We start from the raw sequence: 12318 nt of genomic DNA on the forward strand, positions 1-12318 counted from the left end.
CAGTGGGAGGAATGTGGGCTCATTAGGAGGAAGACCTTGATGAAGAAAGTAGGTCACTGAGGGTGAGCTCTGAGATTTGGGGGTCTAGGCCCACTCCCTGTTCACTTGTTCTCTCTGCTTCAGACCACTGATGTAAAAGGACCAGCACCCACATGTTCTGGCAGCTCTGCCTTCCCTGCCATGACAGACTGTGTCCCTTTAGGACTGTGAACCAAAGGGAATCATCTCTCCCTGAAGTTACCCTAGCCAGGATGTTCTGCACAGTGACGGAGAGAAGGGTGACCACCAGACTATCCTATTACATGGTTTTGCCCTGTCTCCCACCGGTTACAATCTGACCTCTTAGAGAGTATGACTCTGGTTTTTATATAACTCTTCTGTTCATCCCAGAAACGCACGATGGTTAATATGCACCTCGGACTTCACCGTGGTTTCGAAGCTTGAGTTTTTAAAAACTTGGACATGTCTGCCTTAAAGAACACTGCAGTCTAGTTACACAGGCATGAAAAATGATAATAACAACCGTAATTTCAGAGGATAAGTGGCAATGGGAAATGTTCAAAAGCTCCTTGCTCGGAACCCTGCGAATTACCTATCACTTCTCAACTCTCTGCCTTCTCTGCTCCAGATCCTGAGCTGGATCCTGGCGACATGACTGTTCTGCACACAAAGCTAGTTCTGCCTTACAGGACAGGGAGGGAAAACGAAAGACACTGGGTGGGTGGGTGGGGGGGCTTCTTCCTGAGTTTGGATGTTTTGACCCTCTGAGATGTCCTGTTACTTTCCAAGTAGCCCCTTTGCTCCTCTATCGAGATGGCTTTCTTTTTTTTTTTTTTTCTTTTCTTTTTTTCGGAGCTGGGGACCGAACCCAGGACCTTGTGCTTGCTAGGCAAGCGCTCTACCACTGAGCTAAATCCCCAAACCCTTGAGATGGCTTTCTTATCCATCCCATACCCTGTCAGAGGCCTGGCCCTAGGGCTTGAAAGGGGTGGGGGTAGGGGAGGGGGGAGGGGGCTTCTTATAAGCTCTTAAGAAATTGTAGATTGGGTATTGTACTCTCCTTTAGGTCCAGAAAAAGAAAGGAGAAAAGGGAAGAAAAAAAGGTTCTTCTAATGTGATTCTTATATTCCCTGGAGGTCACTGACATTCCTTTAGAGGCTAAGCAGAAGTAACTTTCTACTAGCTAAATAAGTCTTCACTGTTCTGAGGGGTGGCCACTGGCAGGTGGCCCACCCATGCCCCTCTGAAAAGACTCAACACTTTTTAAACTTGTTTTAAAACTTAAAAGGAGGGCATGAATTTGTAAGGAAGAGGGAGAGTTGGGGGGAGGGACTGAGGGGTGGATATGTATGATTAAGAAATACATGAAGAGAGAGAGATATAGATAGACACATACACACATGTATGTGTGTTTATACACACAGTATTCGGGTGTGTGTATGAAACTTTGAAATAATTAAAAAAAAAAAGAATTCTCCGCAATAAATTTCCAAGTTCCCTGGTCGCCTTGAGACAACTGTGCGAAGGATGAGCCTGCCCCAGGTCCCAGGTCCCGGAGGACTTTGCTGCTGTAGGCGCTATGAACTCTGTAACCCTAGGACGGTTTCCAGCATGGTGAGAGAGGCAGCACTCCCCCAGGGGTCTAGCGGAGGGGCGGCTGTGATTCGCGCTCTAAGACAAAAGGCCACATGAATGGCGTGAAACCCAAGCCTGGTGACTGACTAGTGCTAAGAGACAAGACTACGATTGGTCCAAACAAGCCTCAGTGGCTGCGACAGGTGCGGAGGGGCAAGAGTTTGATTGGTCCAAACGCCCCTTCTGGCCCGACTGAGCAGTCTCCGCGACCGGACTGAGAGACTCTGGTGCTGCCTCCCTTGGCGCTGCGGTAATAAGCCTAATAATAAAAGGCTTCTCAGGCAAATGGTCTTTTCTCGGCTGAGCTGTTAACACAAAAGAGACAGCAAAACAGAAGTGGCGGAAACAGCGGAGCAGTCAAGTCAAGCTGTGAAGGCAGCGAGGCAGTCAGTGTCCGCTGCCGGAGCTGAGAGAGCAAAGTGGGCAGTGGAAAGGTGACAGAGTGATAAAAAGACTGTGAGGAAGCAGGGAAGAGGAACCTACGGCTCCAGAAGACTTCCAGAGAGCCATCATCTTTTCAGGCCCCTCCCGTTTCGATGACCTTCGACACTCCCGGTGATTCCAGCACCTAACAGATGCACTTAGGACCCAGGCTTGGCCCACGGTGTGCGTCCCAAAGCGGGCACAAAGGATGACGGCCTGGATACACCATCTGGTGCCTTAGACCCACTCACTGCCTTTTCTGGCCCCTTGTTGAGTTCTTCGATGTTAGCCCTTTTTTTTTCAAGGTCGTGAATTTCTGCAACATACTTCAGAGAAACTTTTATTTTTGTTTATGTTAGCACAAAGTCCTAGTGCTTGAACCAAAGAACCCAATTAATGTATTTTATAGGCTTGGTGGTAGTCCTTCTGCTGCGGATCGGATGTGAATTATCTACCACAGGCTCGCATATCTGAACTTGCGCTCCCCAGCTACTGGCACGGGATAGGAAGAGAACTTTAAAAGGCCTTGGTGGAGAGTAGTACCTCACTGGGGGCTGGCTTTGAAGTTGTATAACCTGTCCCTGTCTCCTGTTCTTATTCTCTCTCTCTCTCTCTCTCTCTCTCTCTCTCTCTCTCTCTCTCTCTCTCTCTCTCTCTCTCCTTGACTGCTGGTACAATGGGACAGGCCAGCCTCTTGGTCCTGTCACTGTGCATTTCCTGCCAAGATGGGCAGTGTCCCCTTTGGAACTCAAAGCCAAAACAAGCCTTTTCTCCCTTACATTGCTTTCGTCAAGGTATTTTGTCATTGCAACAAGAGACTAAATCAACATGCCTTCCCTTCCGCTTCTATAAATAGAGGCCTCTAAGCTCTATTCCAGCTCTAAACTTCTATATCTATGGCAGCAGGACAAGTCCCAGCAGACACACTGCACGCACATCCTGCTGGCAACAGCCCCATCCACACACGACAGAATCGTGACCTGCCCCTTAAGGACTTACACGAAGGCTTCATGGCCACAGGCCTTATTTGCCACTATGATAGCACGAAATAAGTAACGTCTGGTTCCTGCCACACTGCCTGGCATACACCTTCCACACTTTGGTGACCTTCAAAATAGGTCATGCCTTTTTACTTGCCACTAAGCTGACCAATGACAGTCTCTTGATAGTTTTGGGATAGACACAGTCATTCGAAATCCAAGGTCAGAGTGGGGAGTTGAGACTCACAGTCTCCACTTCTAATCCTCCTGCCTCTGTCTCCCTCTAGAGAGGAGAGAGCACCTGAAGTTTAAGTTATCTGGTGATTTAATCAGGCGTGTCAATGTGATGATGAAGCTATTAAAAACTCCAAGGGGCGGGGTTTGGTGAGCTTCCAGACAGCTAAAGGTTATAGCTGGAGGTGCCAGGATGTGGTCCACACGGGAGCGACACAGAGGCTCCTTGGCTCTCCTTCTATCCCTCGCCCTGTGCATCCCTTATCCGTGCCCTTCAAAACATGCTTTATAATAAACTGGTAAGTGTGCTTCTCTTGGCTCGGTAAGTAGCTTTAAAGAATTAACTGAACAGGAGGAAAAACGCCACAGGTATTCCATCTTGAAACTAAAGGATGGAAACTCGTGACTGGCCTTGGAACTGAGAGATGATCTCTGGAACTGGGGCCTCAACTGTTGGGTCACATGCTAGCTTCAGGAGGGCAGTGTCAGCCTTGAGATGAACCAGCAGACAACCCGTTAGGTGATGTCCCCCTCCCCACCTGACCCCACAACAATGCTGCCTGCTTCCTGGGTGGGAAAAGATTCTGCACATTTACATCTGGTCACAGCCATGGTCTGTGCTGAGGACTGACTGAGAGAATGCCGAGGCCCTGGGTTTGTTTATCCCTGTGTCCTCTCAACCACTTCAGACATCTCTACGGTGTTATTTTGGTAACCGTGTTGCCACCCTCTCTGCCATGGTGCTAAGTATAAATAGAACCCGAACACTTCCAGGAACTGTCAGCCTGGCACTTCCTACAAAGGGGCGAATCTTTCATATCGTGGGCAAAATAAAGCTTAGGACTAAAACCTGACCCAAAACATCCACAAGTCGTACTTTGTCCTCAACTCAAGTTCACTGTTTGGGGGGAAAAATCACATTTTAAAAAGGGGAGCAGGGCGGGAATACCTTCCCAAGGACCACATACATCTCTGCTCCGTGCTGGCCAAACTGAAGAACAAGTATAAACACAGCTGCCTATTAAATTTAGGTAAAGCAAACATTCCTGCAGCTGGCTGTGCCTACGACCTGTGTGTATGAAGCTCGCTCGCAAGCCGGAATGCTACCTTGCTAGGCAGTCGTCCGCTGCTGTGCTGGAACTGCACCAGCAGGAGAGCTTATTCCTGGTACCCACCAGCTGTAGATAGCATGATTTATGAGCTGCAAAGTGGGTCCTGAGTGCAGCATCAGCAGAGCCACCGTACACCGTCCCTTAATCACAGCCAAGCCTTAGTCTTTGGGACTCTGGAGACAGCAAGGGGACCTGCAGGGGGAGAGAGATTCATGGCCTTGCCTCAGACCCAACCCCCCTCTTCAAAGGACCAAAGGAGATTAGGAAATGGGAGACATCAGGAGTGAGGGACTCTCATGACAACAGGAAAGAAACAGGATCTCCCGAAAGCCCCTGAGCTTGGGTCTAACAAGAGCAATGGGATCCGTGGGGACTCGGAGCACTGGAGCATATCCGAATTAGGCGAAGGGGAAACCGTATTTTGATAAGGTGCTTTTTATAGGGTAGAAGTCAGCAGGCTTGGAAGTCAAAGCACCTAAGTTGATAATTTGGCCCCACACACGTGCGTGGCCCTAAGGATGTTATTAAATATCCCCATGTTAACCTTGCCTCCTCTATATACTGAAGGGCTCTGCAGAGCTCAGGCCTACACCTCCCTGAGCCGCTGAAGATGACCTTTAACTCTGGAACTTGTGTCTCTCCAGTGGCACTACACACACACACACACACACACACACACACACACACACACACACACACGTGAGCACCCATGAAAACCAGAAGAGGACACCAGGTCCCCAGAAGCTGGAGTCACTAGGCGTTATGAGCCAACATACATGGGTGCCGGAAACAAATACCACAGGCCTTCAGGAAGAGCCGCAAAAAGATGCTTAAGCCCTGAGCCATCTCTCCAGCCCCCAAACTCATTTTTAATGACAAAAGAAGTCAGAGGCATACAGCCTGCTACCCAAGATGCTCCAGGGCCACCTGCCTCTGTCCTCTCTCTTCACGATTTGTATGTGAGAGGCGCATGCAGGTTCTCACTGGCAGGTCCTAGCCCCAGCTGGTCAGAGCTTGATCTATAGAGCACAGAGAATGAAGGAACAAGTACCACACAATGTGAATTAACCATAAAAATATTATGCCCTGAATTCAACTCCTTCCCTTCCACTCCTCCCCCCCCCCAACCCCTGCCCCAAGACAAGGGGTTTCTCTGTGTAGCCCTGGCTCTTTACTCTGTAGGCCAGGCTGGCCTCCAACTCAGGGATCCACCTGCCTCCGCCTCCGGAGTGCTGGGATTAAAGACGTGGGCCACCACCATCATGGCCTAAATTCAACTTCTCCAGGTAATGCGAAATCCCTCCCACTTTATTTTTGTGTGCATTTAGCCTGATATCCCCAACATTTTGACGTCAGTAGTGGGCATCATACTTGCTCTGGGCCCTGATACGATGGAAAATCCTTCAGAGAGTGTGTGCCTGGGCTTGTTTGTACACGCATCAGTGCGAGGGCCCGTGCCTGATGTCACTGCCTGGAGTCTACTCCCAGAAACTCTGATTGATTTGTACGGCCAGGAATAGCACCAGGACATCGGTACTCTCTGGGTCGCCCAGGGAATTCCAGTACGCAGCCACGGTTAATGAACTGAAGGCGACCAGGTAAATGATGCAGCCCAATGGTAGGGAGAGAAAGAGTCATGGACTTTCTCAAAAAAAAAAAGAAAAACAAAAAAGGGTACTAATGCCTTTGAAAGTGAAATGGAGCCGTCCCTGCTGGGGCAGGGCCTGTCACATGGCTTGCTGTTCCTAGAAAGAGCAGCAATTAGTTGCCAGCAGATGCATTGTTTCATCAGGCCCATAAATACTCATAAAAGTCTTCTGCCTCGCCTTCCATCAGCCTTGCAGAAGCTGGGGGAAGCCTCTGATAACATGCAGCTCTGGACTATTACGACTCCCCATTAGGTGATTAGAATTAGCGTTGATAAAAACAAAATATTCTAAAGCAAGCTCAGCCCACTATACGTAAAAATCTTCAAGTTTTTACTCTTAACATATTAAAAAAAAAAAAAACAACAACCCTACATTAGTGCAACTGCTTGAAAGTCTCTTTTGGCTATTAACACCACAGCATAACACAATTCCATTTCAAACCCAGTGGGGAGCCAAAGAAATGAAAGGCAGGGAAGGTCCTAAATCAAGAGCTGGTAGGCTAGGATTCCAGTCTCTGCAATAAATTACATCAACTAGCTGAGTGATGGGGAGCGAGCGGACTTAATCTTCCAGGCCTCTGTTTCCACAGAGAAAAAGAATAGGATGTGTGGGTCCCACCCAGTTCCCAAAGACCAGGATCTGCCGGCGTCTTGCTGAGCGTTGGTGGAAATTGCAAACGTTGTATTTAGATAAAAAGTTACAAACTCCATAATGCTACCCATAAACTTAACTGTTTCCTGTCCTCCCACCACCCCGTACAGTCAAAGCCTGGAGACAACACCGGCTTGGAAAGCGGCACTCACTTAAACAGAGCACGCTCAGCCGGGTGGCAGACAGAACTACAGAAGCCAATGAGAAGAGTCCCAAGCCTGCCGACGGTGTTCAAGGCAAAGCTGCTTGTGCAGCTGCGCCTGCGGTCTGAGCTACACCGGCCCTTCCTTTTCTAAACCTGGTAGGGAATCCTCCCTTGCTTCTGCCACTCTCTGTAAGCCTGAAAACACGTCGGGGGAGGGGGAGCAACCCAACTAAACACTGTTGGAATTCTCTAGCCTGCCAAGTGTTGAAGCATGGGTCCTCTATCCTTATCTGGACTACTGCGGAAGTTCTCGTGGGCTTCACTGTTGGGCATTGCGTGTCCCAAATGATCTACATACAGCTTCAGTAACTAAATCACTGGTCCTGTGCTGGTACGGCGTGTAATACCTGCACGGGAAGTCTCTTACCGAACACCTTCCACTCTCTCTCAGAAGGGAGGTCAACACATCGGAGAGGCTTTCTAAGGCTTACCTGCCCACCCTCCCCACCACACATGCGACGGTAATTTCTCATTAGCTATCTGCCCACACCCTTGGTCCTCCTCCAGGAGAACATAGCGAAGCCCATGTCCACGGTTCTGTTTATGGTCAGATCCCCAGGACCTGACCGTTAAGACGTGGTCAACACCACTCCACATCTGAAAGGATGGATGAAGGGATACCTTCTGTTATCCGAGGGCCCTTCAGTTTAGACCCATGACACTGAATCCGCAGGAAGTATATGATAATCGGGCTGGGGATACCAGAGGGAGCAACTGACATCAGCACAACAGTTACCTCATGGGTCAGCCTTTGACCCATGGCATGATTGGAAGAGGCTCTACGAGGAAGACTCTCAAGTCAGGAACCCAATAAACCTATGGGGATAGGGAATACAGCTGTCATGAGAGCTCAGTAATTACAAATACACCCAAGGATGTACTTCAGAGCCAAAATGTACTTCTTAGGAGAGACACCAGCTGATGTAGCTCAGCGGGGTCACTCGAGGCCAGCTCATAAGGGACAGGCTGGGCCTGGTGCCTCTGGGCAGAAAAGGAATGGGCAAGCCAACCCTGTGTATTGCACTAGTGAGGGCCGGCCAGGCAGTCAAGGACATCCTGTCTGTTGGGATGACCCACAGAAGGTCAGGCAAGGCTGAGACAGGGGCCAGCCTCAGGGCAGCCACTGAACTGGGCCCAGGAAGGAAGCATCTGATGCTTACTCTTGCTAGTGGCTGAGCATATACATAACTCGGGGATCCTGTTGGTAACGGAGAGAAATACAAAGAGAGAAAAGGAAGGCTACCAGAAGACAGAATTCTGAGAGGCTCGTAGCAGAGCTGCGGCCTCACAGCCAGGCCAGAGCAAACAAGCTAGAACACAGAGTCCTGTGGCCTATGAGCCACTCCGCCATGCCTGACTCCAAGTCCCATCAGATACTGAGGCCAGGGGTTCGGAAAAAGTCCCTTCCCCAAGCCAGATGCACTCGGGCACCACAGAGAGCTCAGTCAGGTCCACCAGGCTGGGAAGCCAAGCCACCAGTCACAGGCTGCCTTCACCACGCCCAGCGCTGTCCTGTCTCCTAAAGTGACCCGGCAGGAACCCAGAGAGGACTTCCAGCTGATCTAATGTCTGGTGTGTGACCTTGGTCACAGCAGTGTACTGCCAAGTGTCCCTTCCACTGTGCCAAGGTGGATTAAGTCATTTTATCAGCAGAATTCTTCTTTTCAAAGGTAAGAGTCCTTGTGGGGTGAGGAAGAGACAAACCAAATATCCGCTTAACGTCCCGGACTTTTACTTTTTGAGAAGAGACGTTAGGAGAACTAAGAAAATTCTGAGGTATAATCAAAAGATTCGGGAAGGTTTTCTGTCTGAGGATTGGTTGAGATAGGAGATAGAAGTATAGAGACGGAGACATTACTCAGTTTTACTCTAAATCACTTACATTTGGTATAAAATACAAAAAGCAAATAACACAAAAATATCCACAGCAGCTCAAAATGTAGAAATGAAACACAGAAATTAGTACACAAAGAAGGGGAAACCAAGAGCTGGCCAGAGACACCAAGCAGAAAACTGGAGTAAGAATAAAGTTCGCTTATTCTTGAGAAAGGATGGACCCAGTGGCTAAGTGAAGGCCACTCCTTACTTCTCAAGGCTTCCTGAGGGCAGAGCCCCAAACCAGTCCATGGACAACCACAACCAACATAAGCAGAAAGCGAGAAAAGTTACTGTGTGCGCACCTCACAGACGCCCTGTTTTCCCTGAGCCTGGTCACAAAACCCATGATGCCTCTGCAGAAATGTGTGCTACACTGTTCTGGCACCGTGTTAGAGAAACACCGAGGTCCCAGAAAATGGGACTCTGGGTTTGTTTGCTTTTTCCCCAGAGATGTTAAGTTGGAAGGCATTTCAGCTCTGACGCTGGTCCGTGGCTTTAAGCCTCCCCTCATTCCCCCACCCCATAGAGGAAGAACCCAACACCCTCACAAGGTTCCAATTCACTAAACCTCAGCCTGATTTCAAAATCTTATTTCCATGAAATTAGACACTTAAAAATATTTCAGGCCTTAAGTAACAGAAAGCAATTAAGCACCTACTTCTTTAAAAATTTCTACCCTCACCCCCAAAACACTATATATATATGTGTGTGTGTGTGTAATATTACATATTATTATATATGTTATAATATCATATAATATATAATACATGATGTATAACAGTATGCAATATGTGGTATATGATAGATGATATAATTACATGTAATTTATACGCATTTACCACTAGACCCTATGGCATAATAGATTTTCAATAATCAATAAGGACTTTTGAAGAGACTTGTGAGCTAGAAAACTACCAGTGAGGAATCGAATGACCGACTGACAAACCTCGAACTCAGGGCTTATTAGTAAGAGTTAAAATGACAGGGTTCTCAAAGGCAATTGTAATGTCACCTTTTTTTTTCCTTATAAAGAAAGAGTTTATTGAGGGCTGGCTTACAGTTCTAAAGAGTTAGAGTCCGTGGCCATCATGGCGAGGAGCCTGGCTGCAGACGGCTGGGCGTGGCACTGCCGCACTAGCTGAGGACATGCTAACTGCAAGCACCAGCCAAAGGGAGCGCTAACCCTGCAGGGAGAGCATCATTCTTCTTAAAGCAAGCACGAGCACGAGCACGACAAAGGTACCCACTTTATCACTGGTCTCCGCCTTACTAGTCCTTTCAGTGTTACTTTATGGTTCCCCGCCCCAGCAGGGGACCGAACCCAGGGCCTTGCGCTTCCTAGGCAAGCGCTCTACCACTGAGCTAAATCCCCAGCCAGTGTTACTTTAAATAGTCAATATTAAACGACAGTCATACTTCAAAATGGGTTTATCTCACCAAGAAATTGATAAATCAAAGCCCCGCATACGAATTTTTTTCACTAGCAGAGTTAATTATATATAAAAAAAAAAGTTCACAATGCTCACTTGTGTTGTGAGGTGAGCCATTTAACCCTTTCACAGAGTTAACAAGTCTTGGGGAAAACCTACTTTTCTAAGCACATATACAGATATGTTTGATTTTTTTATATATATATCCTTTATAAATCTGCTTTTCAGGGCTGGAGGGGAGCTCAGTGGTTAGGAGCACAGGCTGCTTTTGCAAACCACCTGGTTTCCTTTCCTTCCACAGGCAGCTCACCACCATCTGCAACTCCATTGCCAAGGCTCTAGCGCTCTCTTCTTACCTCCACGTGCACCAGGTACACACAGCGCCCGTACCTACACTCGGATGTATAAACTCAAACATATAAAATAAATAACTAGATGTAGGAGCGCCTGTCCCCTCGGCTTCTCTTTAACTTTTATAATTTCTCCAGGACATCTTAGTTCTCTCTTGCTCTCTGAATAATCCTGAAGAGGTGAGGATGAGGGTCCCATGTTTATGACGATTCATGACAAAATGATTTGTGTAACCGACTAATTAAACGAAACATCTTTGAGAGATGAAAGCTTCTGGTTCTTTGGTCAAATCCAACTGCATGCAGCCAGGAGAAGCTTCTACGTGAATACCAGAGAAGTGCAACTCATTGATGCGACCTCCCCAACTCTATGCTCTATATTCTGCTTATAATGATGCGGTAGAAATGTCAGGGCTATTTGGCCCTGGTTTTGTTCTGACACATGGAATATGTAATTTTCTAAGGACAACCCAAGCTGAAAATTCTAGGGGTCCTCAAAGGCCAGCATTCTCAGGGTTTCAAAAAGACATGTAATTTGGACAAGCCAGTAGGAATAAAGATATTTTTAGATTTGCCACTGAATGTTTACCAGGTCTTTATAGATTAACCGGTTATCCCATTCTGGTCACATATTGAGATCTATGTCATTAACTTAAAAAAAGAATTAATTGGGTTGGGGATTTAGCTCAGTGGTAGAGCACTTGCCTAGCAAGCGCAAGGCCCTGGGTTTGGTCCCCAGCTCCGGAAAAAAAAGAAAAAAGAAAAGAAAAGAAAAAGAAGAAAAAAAAGAATTAATTGTGATAATATATATGCTCTCAAAACCATTCAAAATACAAGACCCATAGTGTTACGTTTAAATTACTTATAAAAGTAATTTTTTTTTCCGGAGCTAGGGACTGAACCCAGGGCCTTGCGCTTGCTAGGCAAGCGCTCTACCACTGAACTAAATCCCCAACCCCTTATAAAAGTAATTTACTGGTAGCATTTGATTTTTTTAACTGGTTATAGTTATTTGGAACTTGGGGGTTGAGGAAGGGTTTTAATATGTAGCTCTGGCTGTCCCAGAACTCACTATGGAGATCAGGCTGTACTCACAGAGATCCACCTGCCTCTGCCTCCATAAAGGCATACACCACCACCACTACCACCACCAGCTCTGTTACACTCATTTTTTTAAAAACAATAACAATAAACTCTGGAGACCACTGACTTGGTCCTGTATCTATATCGAAAACCCAGAAAATGTTGAATTCTTAACTCTGAAAATGTACTGATTTGGTTTGGATAAGTTGGATTGGTCAACTTTCCACCATATATAATATGTATATATAATATATATAATATATATATTAAAATTAACCTTTCTGGGTCAGCCCCTAATCTTTGTAAAAAGTACTGTGCATGAGAGAAATTGAGGAGAACAGCGCTTTATACCACAGCCCCCTCACAAGCACCAAGCTGTTTCTCTTCAAATCACAGCTTCCAGTTCCCCTGGAAAGTCAAAACAAGATTCTCCCCCAAATGATTGCCCTTGCAAAATAAAATTCCCCAGGTGTCTGACCAAAGCCAAATTTTAAAAGGCCACTTTACACCAACAGCCTTTAAAAACAAACTAAGGCAGGCTTGGGAAATAATCCCCCTGGCCTCAGAGGCTGGCTGCAGGGACAGGTGCAGGGCATGCCTTCCTAGAGGCTGTCTCCCAGGATCTGACCTCCTCCAGCTAGCAGCTTGGCACCCCACAAATCAGTTATCAGCAGGCCAAAGCCTGCGT

General features: G+C 47.2%; 1 protein-coding gene across 5 annotated transcripts in view; it reads right to left on the minus strand.

Moving 5' to 3' along the window:
• Cradd (CARD and death domain containing adaptor protein) overlaps positions 1-12318 on the minus strand; it is a 191737-nt gene that overhangs the window by 142631 nt on the left and 36788 nt on the right. The window contains 1 exon segment of one of the 5 annotated variants that reach the window (NM_001108085.2): positions 1466-1940. Within the exon segment in view, the coding sequence (NP_001101555.1) occupies positions 1741-1940 (200 nt within the window). The 3' untranslated portion in view covers positions 1466-1740. 5 annotated transcript variants of the gene reach the window in all.

Source organism: Rattus norvegicus, chromosome 7 (assembly GCF_021556685.1).
Source record: "Rattus norvegicus strain SHRSP/BbbUtx chromosome 7, alternate assembly SHRSP_T2T, whole genome shotgun sequence".
Taxonomy (NCBI): domain Eukaryota; kingdom Metazoa; phylum Chordata; class Mammalia; order Rodentia; family Muridae; genus Rattus; species Rattus norvegicus.